The sequence below is a fragment of the Bombus pyrosoma genome, linkage group LG13 (assembly GCF_014825855.1).
Source record: "Bombus pyrosoma isolate SC7728 linkage group LG13, ASM1482585v1, whole genome shotgun sequence".
Classification (NCBI taxonomy): Eukaryota; Metazoa; Arthropoda; class Insecta; order Hymenoptera; family Apidae; genus Bombus; species Bombus pyrosoma.
In genome coordinates this window covers 199,306-213,059 of record NC_057782.1, presented here as the reverse complement: position 1 = coordinate 213,059, position 13,754 = coordinate 199,306, and the positions used below count along the sequence as shown (strand labels likewise).

Below are 13,754 nucleotides of genomic sequence, written 5' to 3'. Positions count from 1 at the left end.
ATCCAGGACTGGCTTGAAGAGAGAACGCGAGGGGGATGCAACAGAAGTAATTCATCCGAGGTTCCTGGAGCACCCCCCGTCATACGCGCAGGATGGCCAACGTGGAGTTTTAGTCGGTAGGAGTCCGACACTACTCTGCTGCTACAGTAGCGGCAGCGGAGTGTCCATGAGGATTTCTCCACGTCCAAAAAAAAAAAAAAAAAAAAAAAAGGTCCTCTTCGACCGATCCACATGTTTCCAAAAGAACTAGTCAAGTGCACTTGCACTGCGTTGGTAGAATGTGGTGGTATACCATTCTCCATGAATCATCTCCTGATGTGTGTGAATTTTCACATGCCCAAAAATGCTCGCTAACGTATATTCATTATTCCACATTTATTAAATGTTGCCTCATTAGTAAATAATATTCTCGCGGCGAAATTAGAATTGTGTTGTTACCATTTGTAAGAATTTTTTCTTTTGAGAACATCCACTGCTTTTAACTCCTGAACATTCCGAAAGCTATACGAGTGCAGATTTTCCCACTTCAATATGGGCCATACGGTGTTTTTGCGGACATATTCTTCGGCAGCAATAATCCTGGTATTTAGCCTATGATTTTCTTGAATATAGCACAGTATTCTATTTTTCAGATCCGGATCGTCGTGCTCAATTCGCCCGCCAGATTTTGCAGGTTTTAATGTACCTGTATCTCACAATCGTTTTGCAAAATATCTTTGCGCTAAGTATAGTCCAATTAGGATATTTTTCGCCGTATAAACGTTGCGTTTTTGTGCTATTGCTGTCCGCCGCAACGTTCTCCAACCGATACATTCTCCAAATGTACACGATAAAGGGAAAGAAATAGATCCGATCAAAAGTCAAATTGTAAGTGCTTCAGTCTTGGAAAGTCACGGCTAGAGTTCAGAAGCAATTCGTAATTAGTGTAAACCAAGTGTTAAAAGAATTAGTTCTCTTTTTATTTTTTTTATATTTTATTTCTCTTTTCATCTTCGATTTCCTTTTTTTATTTTAGGTGACACGAGCGCCGATAATCCAGGTATTCCCCGACATCGAACCGTTGATGATCGGTGTCACGTCCCGCGCCCCGCACGATCCGTAGCGCGAAAGTAAAATTGGTAATTTTTTTCAAATCAAGGCAATTTAAAACGTTTATTTGATACCCTGTTTACAGTATTTGAAATGAAAGGCAGTTAAAGCCGCTAAAAGCTATATCTTGCAATGAATTTATCCAACTATATTTTTACAATTACCTAACTATGTTTTTATAACGATATTAAGACAGTTTAAAACTGTAAACAAAGTCGGCAGTTTGAACAAACTTTTGGGATCTTCCCAAACATTTTCAAAAGAAAGACCCCGATGTTTTTTCATCTCCAACAGATATGAATAAATGTAGCGATTCAGAGATGTAATAATTAATTACCATTCATCTATCGAGTAATAATTGATTACCGTTTGTCAACCGAATAGTTAGCATTGTCTATCGAAGAGTTAGTTATCATTTTGTCTATCGAAGAATCATCATTTTGTCAACCGAAGAATCATCATTTTGTTAACCGAAGAATCATCATTTTGTTAACCGAAGAGTTTTACATCCGTCAGTGTGTCAGTCAATTGACAATATCGAAATCGAGTAAGATTTGAATAAATCATTACATATTGTTAATTTACTTTCGAACAACTTTAATTCCAGTGCCAGTATTTTCGCACGTAGCAGGTTAGCCGAAAGTGGAACTTATTGCCAGTTGCATTAAACGTCAGTTAACGCTACCGAACGCGGCAACTAAGTGGAACGTGATAATCGGTTTTATCCCGTCGCCAAGCAAATGTCAAAAGGGCCAGATCCGAGACTTCGGTCGCTTTTGTCACGTTAAATTGCTAAGTAAATGAATGTGACCCATTTTTTAAAATCATTAATGCCTCTCCTTAAAATATAAAAGAGAAAAATTATAAATATTTTCAAATTTATTCAATGGGTATGAGTTGTAGAGTAAATATAAACTTCGTAGTTGTGATATGACAAGAGACTGAGAATTTCATGTATAAAATGTCATTTTTTGAACATAAATAAATCAAATTTATTTTTTTAGTTTTTTATAATTTTTCTGTGAAGTTACAGTTATTATCTTCCTCTGTCATGCAAATATGATATAATTTAACATGTTTAAAAACGTCAAAAAGTGAGAGCCAGAAAAATTCCCAGTTTTGTAGAATCATTCATTTAGATCCATATTATATGAAAAAGCTTTTGAAATTTTAATAGATATAGTTGGCGACATTTTGAATCGTCATGTTGAAAAAAAGGAATTAGAATGAAAGTGGTGGTAAGAAACCTCCTTATTTTGAAGCGTTTACGACATTAGAAAGAGGACTTACAATTAAACTGGTTGAGAATAAATATTTGAGAATATTCAGAAATAATATTCAACCTAGCTCAGTATATTAACAAATTTATTTGATTAAGCAATAAAAATGATATAGAATTACTAAAAAAGTTTAGTTCTTCTTATATTATTCTTATTGAAATATAAAATAATAATTATACCAAAAAGATGCGAGTCCTACTGTCCGAAAATTCTTTCATCCGAACAGTCATGTTTCCCCATTATTTCGGATACTGGTGATGTTGTAACGTATTCTCCCTACGGAAAATGATAAACTGGTGCTGACAGATCTCAAGCAGCAGCAACGATATCAGTTTAACGCATTATTAAACTTAAAAGAGGATGTATGCTACATAATTCAGTTGATTCCACTTGCTCATAAGAATAATATACCATTCAAACTTGACGGAACACAAATATGGCAATTGATTTAGAAATTTCCTTAGACATATCCGTCAAATCTTTCGTTAAAACTAGATTTCAATAATTCACATTTTACTATGTCGATTGTAAGAGAAAACGAATGTTTCTGCTCCATCGCAGCACTGATAAATCGATTTGAAGTTAGAGATAGCCTGTAAAAACGTTCATTCTGTATCTAAATTAATGTTGCTTTGGAAAGAAAGTTGGAAAGCATTTTCCAATTGCGAATTGTTTTTACTGTGAATTATTTATGTAAAATACAATAGAACCTCCCATATCTGAAATAATAGGGACACAAAAAAGTTTGGATAATGAAACTTTCCGATAACAGAACAATCACCTCTCTGATATTTAATTTCATTTCTTCAAATAGAAAACATGGATATTGTCAGCTTTTAATGTCCCATATTTTTAAAGATCCCATATTTTTTTTCTCCACTGAACCATATAAATGTTCATCGTAAAAAATAAAACAGGTCCTCATCATTATTGCGGTCTGCAACTTCTGCTAAATAATACTTACATTATGGATATTTATAAAAAATTCATACTTTATAATATAAGTACCGTGAAACATGATCATCTTGACATCAGTTTGATTACTGTGTTGTTAATGAGACGGCCGAAAATTTTTTGTTAAACAATTAAGTATTTTGCGAATCACTGTATATTTGTTTCGCAAATTGCTCTTAAATATTCCTTAAATATTCCTTAAAAATACCCATGTGTTAAAGCTACACAAATTAAAATACTAAAATGATATATTAATTACATGTGTACGCGTGTATTTAGGTATACGTAAAACAGAGGCCTCTAATAGAAATATAACTGGTGCTTCTAATTATCAATTCGCCACTAATTTGCACACATTGATAAAATTCACACACTGTTTTTTAAATTGATTGAAGTGTCCGAATGCTCATTAGCGGTTATATATAGATATCGATTCAGTCGTACAAGCAAAACTATATCCACCAAGGAGAAAGCGTAAACTAAAGAAAGAAAATGATCGTTGTATGTTCGTACGTTTCCGTTACTTCGATGTGTCATTGACGAAAACCATATTATCCGAATTCTTGAAGCCGCCAATTTCAGAAATAGCTTACTCTCCTCTATCTGAAGTTATATATTGGAAAAGGCTGCTCCTGACACGAACCCCTGATTGGAAATTGCAGAGATTGCGACGAATTGAGCCTCTTGTAGTACAAGGCTTCTCTGCAATCCTGATACGACCGGGAAGAAGTAATTTCTCGGGAAAAATTTTATTAGATACGTAGAATAAAGTTTTTGCATATGCTTTATTTTTTAGAGAAATGGCTTTGGAAACTTTCGACTCGACGCACTTCTATCTGCAGAATTTTATTAAATCAAGAGCGTATTTTAGAAATGACATCATCGAAGAATGAAAATGAAGAATTAGAAAATGCAAATTAATACATAACGACGACTATATGATGATTTAGATCAAAAAGCACAACTGTAAATGCAATATGGTTCACGTTTTTAACAATTTCTGCATTAATAAAATTAATATTAGGTTGTCCCAAAAGTTCCTTTCGTTTTATAAGGAAGTAGTAGATGCACAACATTTTTTGTTTTATATTATTTTATTGAATTACGTTTGATCCATTTTATTCTATTACTATAAAATAACGTTTAAATATAGTTAAATTTGTATAGAAGTTCGAGAGCGGGCAACTTGACCGGCGCTGGTAGGTTTAGTGTTAAATCTTTGACTTGTTTTAACGTTAGTCTTAATCAGAATAAAAAGTGATTTCTGATTTGAAAAATATATTTTTAAGTTATTTGAGTTATAGATATCTGTATTTGTTGAATCATATTGTATCATCATATTATTACATCACATTATATTATATATTATGGTTGTTCAGATCTCCCACTGATAAAAATGGTTTATGGAGTTGCTTTATAAGCTTGATCAACTTCTTCGAGTTGGTGATTGTTGAGGATATAGACATTACAGATACATATCTCTCGTTGATACAAAACTACTAAAATGGCAATTGCTTAATATTAGTATTAAGCGATATTTCTGTGCAATTGATGTTTTGTTTCAAATAGATTGCAACTTCGTCACTTGCGATCGGAGAGTTCGTTCTATTTCGATGAGCTACATTGAAACATTTAATGTTTATGAGCTCATTTGCTTTGAAATTTGTTTCCTGGAGACATAATATATATGGCCGGTGATCTTGGTGCAACTTTTCTAAGAATTCAAACTATGCCTTAAGGCTATTCCACTGTAAAATTCTGCTTAGCATTAAGATAATTTAGAATAGTATTGTATTTATGTTTACTCTACACATTCGTCTTCTGAGCAGCAGAGCCTGTTGGAAAATAAACATTAGTAAATATAACTAGTTTTTTGATAATTCTCATGGATCCATTTTTGATAATACGATCTGTGAGACAGGGATGAAGCTCTCTCATAAAAATTGTTAGAAATTTTACGTCATCTGTATACTCTCTTTTTAGTGCTGGAAGATACAAATTATTTTTCAAGAAAGGTTTTTATTTGGTAGAAGTTTAACATTTTACCTGGTTCTTCTAGTTTATGTTTAACTAGTTGTAACATATCTTCCATATTTTCAATTATTTCTTCTCATACGTCTATGTTTTCAATGTTAGGTATGGATGAGACTGTTTCGGTAACTTACAAATTTCTGGAAGAATTTGTTGGAGTAATTTATTGGTAATTATTTGTGGGATGTCTAGAGACATGGACTGATTTTCTTTAACTTTGTAATATTTTGCTAGATGCTCGTCTTGTTTATATATAAAAGCGTTTTAATATATTTGTGGTAGGATAGATTCAATACATAGTTTGGTCGTATTCAATCTTGACGATGTCCGGAGGTTTGTGTATGCCATATGGGTGAATAAAAATTTGGCGACAGAAGCTGCTCGTAAAAATGAGACCGCTAATGCCTAGTTTGTAAAAGATGCCTCGAATTATTAAGTGGGGAATTGCTGGATAAACATTTGACAATTTTATACGCTGAGATTTGAGATTGATAAACAATCTCAAGGATAGGTTAACGTCGTTGGTTGGACGTGTTTATTTTTATTAGCGAGATCGTCTGCAAACTTGCTCACTAGGAAAACACATCCTGCCGCTAGATACTCGCGAAATAAATTTTATATTAGCTGGTTTAGTAATTCTGCCTAATGCATGAGCGTATTCTTTTAATTGAATCCCATCTTTGGGTTCAACTATTATAGCCTGATTTTTTTGGGAAAACAGTCGCTTTGCACTATATTGGCGCAACTTCGTCGTCGGTGTGTGTTGGAATCATTACTGTTAATTTGTGGTACACGGTTTCCATATTCAGAGATCAGTTCGGTGAATAGATTGCACCGAAGTGTGAAGACTTATGTTAAAAGATTGTAGATTGTCGTAATTCACTAATATCCACTATATATGTATTCACTCAGGATTCACAATTGTATAAGCTCTCACGAATAAAACGAATTCAGTTTAGTGGAGTGTACGATACTATCACGGTCTTCGAGCAACCCCGGGAGAAACTGCTTGTCCATTGGGCGACGAATGTTTCGCCCGATATGAACGGTTTAAAAATATAATACCCGATACGTTCGAATAAGTTCATATCACCATCACTTTTTGCAGATGTTAGTATAAGCTTTTAGTATAGATTTTGTAATGCTTAAACAATTTATGATATAATATCAAATATTTGTGACTGCTATGCGGTGGCTATTATTCCATAACAGTTATATTCGCTTTAAGACTCTTATATTCGCTTTAATAGAAGAGGTGTTTCGCTTTAATATCACGGAAGTATGTCCTCGCGATCACGTATGGATTCGCCCAATGGATTGACACCTCTTGCTTCTAGCATGAAAAACTTACGAACGAATAGTGCCGAACAGGATTCCCACTGCCATTGTCATTGGCTATAGCAATATGATTTTATCTTTTCTTTATGATTGTATTGAGAGCGATAGTGGGAGTAGGAAGGAACCCTTCCTCCGAAAATCGATGAGCGCGCGTTTCTAAGATTCGTGGACGCATTATCTATGCCCCTTTGTTCCTTTAGCTGATGATTAGATGAAGCCACTGGGTATCAAGCTAGAGTGGGAGCGATTACTTCCTCACTATATTTATAGGCGGTTACTATTTATGTAACTGGTACAGCTATAATATAATATAAAAAGCATTATTATCAAATTATTATATATTAAATGTTAATTGTCTATTATAATCTATTTAAGAGCAAACATGCTGTCACAAAACATACAATTACCCGTATCGTCCCAATTTCGGTAACATGCCTTAACGAATAACGTACGAATATTGTGGCGCATATAGCGAATTTCAGTTCACCATACGAGTTAGATCGACTACAAGAGAATTTAAAAAGAGATAATATCGAAACTAATTCATGTAAGTATCTTGCATTTATTTTATTCTCGTTTCATGAACGTTAGTTCACTATAATTTTAAATATTTTTAATATTTTCAAAATATTAAAGAAAATCATCGAGTTCGCTGAAGTTGGTAACCGTGCCTGCAACTGTATATTTGCATATGTGTGTGAGGGGAACAATGGCTAAGCAACTGCGTGTCCAACAATGATCGCGTATCTGCAGGCTTGATCTACAGACATGGGCTCTCTTATTTCCTCTTTGGTATAACATTGTGTTCATTAGATTTTAAATAATATAAGACATTATTTGTTCGTTCATATGCTGATATCAATAATTCTGTAGTTTGACTCTTTATTATTGATTTTTGCTTTTTTTTTTTTAACTTTTCTGCACATTCAATTTCTTATTAGCGAACTTGCAGAAAAGTTGCCTCGTCGTGGATTTCCACCACTTAACCGCGAAATTCAGTTTTAAAAATCTCTCATGGAGTTAAGTCGTGGAGTACATAAATAAATACAAGCTACGATAAGTATACACTTCAAATGCACCGAAATAAAGTTTTTGTTTCTCATGTATAATCGTCCAGTTATGATCGTTAAATCGTTAAATCGCAGTTAACTGGTTAATAGAATCTGCTGACGCGTATAAGCAATGGGAAATATTAGAAATGTGATCGAACCGATTGTAAATACCTGCCCAATTAATATCGGCTTGGTTTTGTTAGTAATATAAAATGTTGTAGAATATGGAAGAATGGAATATACAATGCACACAGTGTGCCAATCGAATATTCATCAAACTTGGGCATATTTTATTTGGAATGAAATGAAAAATAACAATTTCAAATAATTTTTTCAATTAATTTATTGGTTTTATTTGAGAACTAATTTGGAGGAAGTAATTTTATTCGTTTAAAATTCACATAAATCATATTCAAACAATTTCTTATTTGAATGAATGTAATTAAATCGAAAATAATAAATGATCTGACATAAGAGATTGTGATGAGATTACCTGTTCTTTATTTGAATGAACTTGCTTTTACTTGGCCATAATATATCATTATTCGTAGAATCCGTAAATTTTTACAATGTAATCGTACTTGTGCTCCAAATTGATCTCGTTTCAAACATTTCACCTGAAAGACATTTATGTTGTGATTTTACCATTGTAATAAATGAAAACAATCTTCTCATACGAGTAGATAGTGGTAGTATAATGATACACTTAACAACAATTTCCTTTATATTTGGATAGTTGTGGAGAATTTTTGTTTTTCTACTTCCTATTTTTATTCCTCAAAAACATTTAAATACTAAATGCGTGTATTTCTCTTCCGAGATGTTTTTACATCATATAACGGGTGAAAAAGTGATAATATTTTTGTCTTCAAAAATTTTAAGGTAATTATTGAGATAGAGCGACTTTATTCATTTCAATAAGCTTAGAATATATTATCAAGAACAATATTCTTAACCACTTTTTCCTATGCATATAATGGCCGTTCTTTCTTAGTTTCCAAGATAGGAACTTTAATTAAATTTTACGCTATGATTACACTTCATTGTGGATTAGACGGCCACATTTTCATATAGCCCAACCTAAACATAACTCATTAACGAAAGTGATAACTATTCTTAATATTGTATAAATAAAAAAGAAAAATTAATGGGTTATACATTAGGCCAGAGTAATATTTGGACGCCATTAGGCGGGCGACAACACTTGCGTAAAATAATTTTCAATGAATCAATTGATATCTATATGCAGTGTCATACTTTATTCTGATCTCAAATCGCTCAAAAAATGTAACAAATATATCTACCTTCAATGAAAAATTCTTTACAGAATATAATTTTATTAAATAGATTTTTAAGGAATATTGAACATAAATTGCTTTGAAATTTCTGAAATGAAAAATTGCGATAAGATGTTTATTGTACGTACAAAAGTGGCATAAATTTCCAAAGTGTGTTATTTAAATTTTCATTATTAAAATTTCAGATTAAAATGTTACAAAAAGTGACATTTACTTTTTTTTTTGTAATTTCGATCAATTGATTGAAGAGTATTCAACAATGGAGCATTAATTGCAAAATCAAATATGAAAAAGATGGAACAGATACGAACAATTTATCTCAAGCAGATAACCAATGCATTCTGGTACATTCGGAGTGATGATATCACGAAGAATTTGAAAATTGTTTCAGCGCAAAAGAAAATAATCTGTTATTCGAAAGAGCACTATGGAAAGATAAGTATCCACAGCAAGTCAGCAATTCTATCTTGCCCCGAATCAAAACCCTAGAAGATTAAGAGAAAAACATCCGCCGGACCTTATCAAATAAATAATCATACATAAAACATTAAGAAGCATCAATTAAACATGTGACATTAAATTAAGTGCTAATTCCACAATGGTGCGAAAAATCGTATGCTATAGAAATAAAATATTTTCATATATTTATTTATTGTCTCATTTTAACAGATTATAAATACAAAAGAGGAGCGTAGTTCGTGGTTTTCTATACTAGTAAACACTAGAAGGTTCAATTTTTAAATGTGAGCTTTATTTATTCCAGACAGTCAATGATAATGGTGTATTCCTAGTGGGAAAATGTGTAACATGGGTATAGTCCGATTTTTTAAGCGTGTGAATATATTTTGATAGTATTTTTATATACATATATAAGTATTATATATGTCGGAGATGAAAGGACACCGGAGCCTTCCCTTTGGAACTTTGGGAAAATCCCGTAAAACTGTAATCTAGAATCTACCATGGCCGTAGTTAAGCAGTTGTCGTCATTCAATCCGATTGTATTTGTCCGAGACTTGTGACAGTGAGCTTGGGCTTGAGGCGACAATCAGTCGCCAAACGTAGCCGCGGTCAAGGATTGAACGTTTTGTCTAACAAAGGTATGGACTAATAATATAGCTCTCTTTAAAAAGAAATAGTTGTAGCGGCACTCGACAATAAACATTCCAACGGTTTCCAATTCCAATGACTTCCAAAAACATTCCAATGACTTTCCATCACGATGATTCTGCAAAGGAAAACTATGATGGGATGTATTTAAGGACACGGGATCATCGGATTCGTCGAGAAAAACCTTCGTTCGGAAAGTGAGGGAAATGGACGTTCCTGTTAATTGGTTAATTTCTATGTTGGTGATTGAAGAAGGATGCTAACCATCCTTCAGAGAGAGAGAGAGAGAGAGAGAGAGAGAGAGAGACAGAGAGTTGCTAGCGGCAGCGTCGTACGTGAGAAAAGAAGATTTCTCGTATCTTCCCGCAGTAGGTGATAGATTTAGGAGCTGCTAAGATTAAGACTATTTTTCAGTTTGAAGAACCTCAGCTAAATAAATTCTAAGATTTATAGCGGGTCCTTATGCTAGCCGGAAATATACTGTGAAGATGTATCGACATCTCGCCATCATCTTGTCCGAAGAATGGGGTCTTTGTGTAGTGAGCTACGGGACAGAAACCATTGGAGTGTTTAGTATCGCGTGCCGCTACTATATTTTTTCAAGGAGAGCTATACGGTTACTTTATACCTTTGTTAGGTAAACGTTTATCCCTTGACCGCGGCCACATTCGGCGACTGGTTGTCGCCTCGAGCCCCAGATCACTATCACAAGTCTCGAACAAATACAATCGGATTGAATGACGACAATTGTTTAATTACGGCTGTGGTAGAATCTAGATTACAATATTACGAGGTTTTCCCAAAGTTCCGAAGGGGAGGCTCCAGTGTCCTTCCATCTCCGACATATATATGTCGGCTCGTCGTCAGAAGAAAGGTATTGGGCATATAACGATTCTTCACTGAAACCATACATCTTCCTCGTAAAATTGAAGCGACTTTTATTAACACGAGTATGGGTTTTACAGAGTTAACAAACAACCGCGTTGATAAGACACTTATGACAATGGCCTAAGGTTCGATAACGAATTCACGGTCAACAGAATAACTCTGTATTAAACGTAAAATACTTTAACACACAAACACGTTTAATGGGACGCTCTATACATACTACTCAATGTGTAACTCTCCAAGGCGATCGCACGAATCCTAGACTAATGGAAATTTTCCTTCCTTTACGATTGCGTTCGTTTGTTATATACTGGTCCGAAGCTTCGAGAAGGTTCCAATCGCCGTTGCTAGGCAATTTCTGCTTGGAGTTTGATTATTAATACAACGTGTGTCCCATTGACACCTCCGAGGAAAAATGTCCATCCCGTGACCGCGGCTACGTTCGGCGACCAGTTGTGTCACCTCGAACCCAATCCCACTATCACAAATCTCGAACAAATACAATCGGATTGAATGACAATTGTTTAATTACGGCTATAGTAGAATCTAGATTACAATATTACGGGATTTTCCCACAGTTCCAAAGGGGAGGTGCCAATGTCCTTCCATCCCCGACATATATAAGGATATTTTTAATAATATTTAGGCATATTTTTCTTTCATGTGGTTCGCTTCAAAACAATAGTGTATATACGGTATTTTTGTATTAAGAAAATTGTTCGATGACAGAACTTTTACGATTTTATGGGTATGTCTTGTACAAAAAACTGTTATGTACGTGTATGTCAGAGTTACTACAAATGTTTCCACTATTCGTAAACGGTTTCTGACGTTCTGACGATATTTATTGACTTTTAAAGCAATTTACACAGATTTACAAGTATTTATACGATTCTTACTGATTCTAGTGATTTTGTCTGAGATCTTACGAGTTTATGTAAAATAAATCAAAGTCGTGATACTAAAAGTATGATATGGGTGTTGCTATTTCATATTAATGCATTTCCTATACACGGAAAACAACTATCTGTCTTCCTCTTACTTCCCTTATTATCTAAAATAATAAAATATTTAGCGAACAAATTATTTGATAATAATTCATTTCTCACATAAAATTTTGGAATTTATTAATACTTTATTTTCAAATAAATTTGTTTGTTATTTTATTTTAAGTTATTAATCATCTTTTTATTTAATATTTTCAGTTCAAACAAAAGGTGCTGTTCGAAATTAGTGTTTTCGAGATAATTGAAATGAATATTTTTCATGTAAATATTTTTAAAAAATTCTTCATAACAAAACTTACTAAAAATACGATTTTTGTGATTTGTTAATAAGGATTTTGATATTGCTATCAATACAAAAATGTAACACGTTTGTCCGCTATGATCTATAAATAAAATATACATTACCTGGAGTTGATTTTGTTCAATCGTAGTACAGCTTTGTCTATGTTCTTGTTGAAATTTCGGTTGATATGGCTCCAACATTCTAATCTTTCGCCAGCGATTGAAGAATAACGCAATTGCCGCAGCCCAAAGAAGGAGGACCAAAATAACAATCAAAGCCTCCTCAGCTCTGACTATAACTGCATTTGGTTTCGGAATGCCTGTTGCAACATTATATTCTATTATTATACATTTATCGCTGGAATAAGCATAGATTAATATATTTTTCATATTTTCTCTATTTAAACGTAACGTATTCAAGTTTTAAATGAATAGTGGATTACGAAAGTATTTGAACACTTACCACAAGAAATCTCAAAAAATGTATTACATGCATTATTCGAAACTTTTTGAAATTTTGTTAGCATCGTAATGAGACATGACTATTGTTATCACATAGCAGTAATAAAATTTGGAACCAATCCGAAAATGTATATAGAAGTTGCAAGACATTTATTGCAAACATATTTACTTTTCACTAATATAATTAGTGAGAAAGTAATATAATCTCGTTACATATTTATGGTATAGTGAATAAGTGGTTATTCATATATTTTGATGATTTTAAATCCGTTTTAAATACAAATATAATCGCGATAGCAGTGTCTTGTTACAGTGCTAATGAGATCTCAAAATGCTTTACATAATACAATGCACGAGAAGTTTCTGAGGTTGTCTGAATATTTTTATGAGCCATTGCAGGTATAAAGTTTCTACGAATATTCAAGTACTTTTCTGAGTAACAGTATACACCAGATCACGCGCCATTATAATATTTAACATTGTCTAATGAAGTCTTTTTTCCATAAACTTCAACATTTATTAATTTTTAATGGATTCAGAAAGTCTTACAAATTTTGAATCTCATTCGTAAAGTAATTCTAAAATACATCAACAACAAATAGAATGGAAGATCTTATAATACAAATGTCAAAATTATTTAAAATACTGATGAAAGAAATACGCTGGCCTACGAAAGTATTCGAACATCCTTTAAAACAGAATAGCTTTTTAAAAATTGAATGTAAATTTTTGTAAAAAGTTAGGATTAATTTACTAAGTAAGATATAAAAAATTGTAATTAGTTGGAATCGCGAAGAGAATAGTAATAGGAAAATTTGAACAATAATTTCGTAGATTTATGTTAGTTGTGTACATGCTAGAGGTTTTATCGAATATATTATCATGAATAGACCGCGGATCTTTATACAAATACATATTTTTATAGGAAGTAAGTGCAGTTACGAAACTTGGTTAGAAATTTGT

General features: G+C 33.0%; 1 protein-coding gene across 2 annotated transcripts in view; it reads right to left on the bottom strand.

Moving 5' to 3' along the window:
- The window catches only part of LOC122574179, a 55,292-nt gene that overhangs the window by 7,513 nt on the left and 34,025 nt on the right, over positions 1-13,754 (bottom strand). For both annotated transcript variants that reach the window (XM_043741431.1, XM_043741432.1), the window contains one exon: positions 12,453-12,649. In XM_043741431.1, the coding sequence (XP_043597366.1) occupies positions 12,453-12,649 (197 nt within the window). The remainder of the gene's footprint in view (positions 1-12,452; positions 12,650-13,754) is intronic.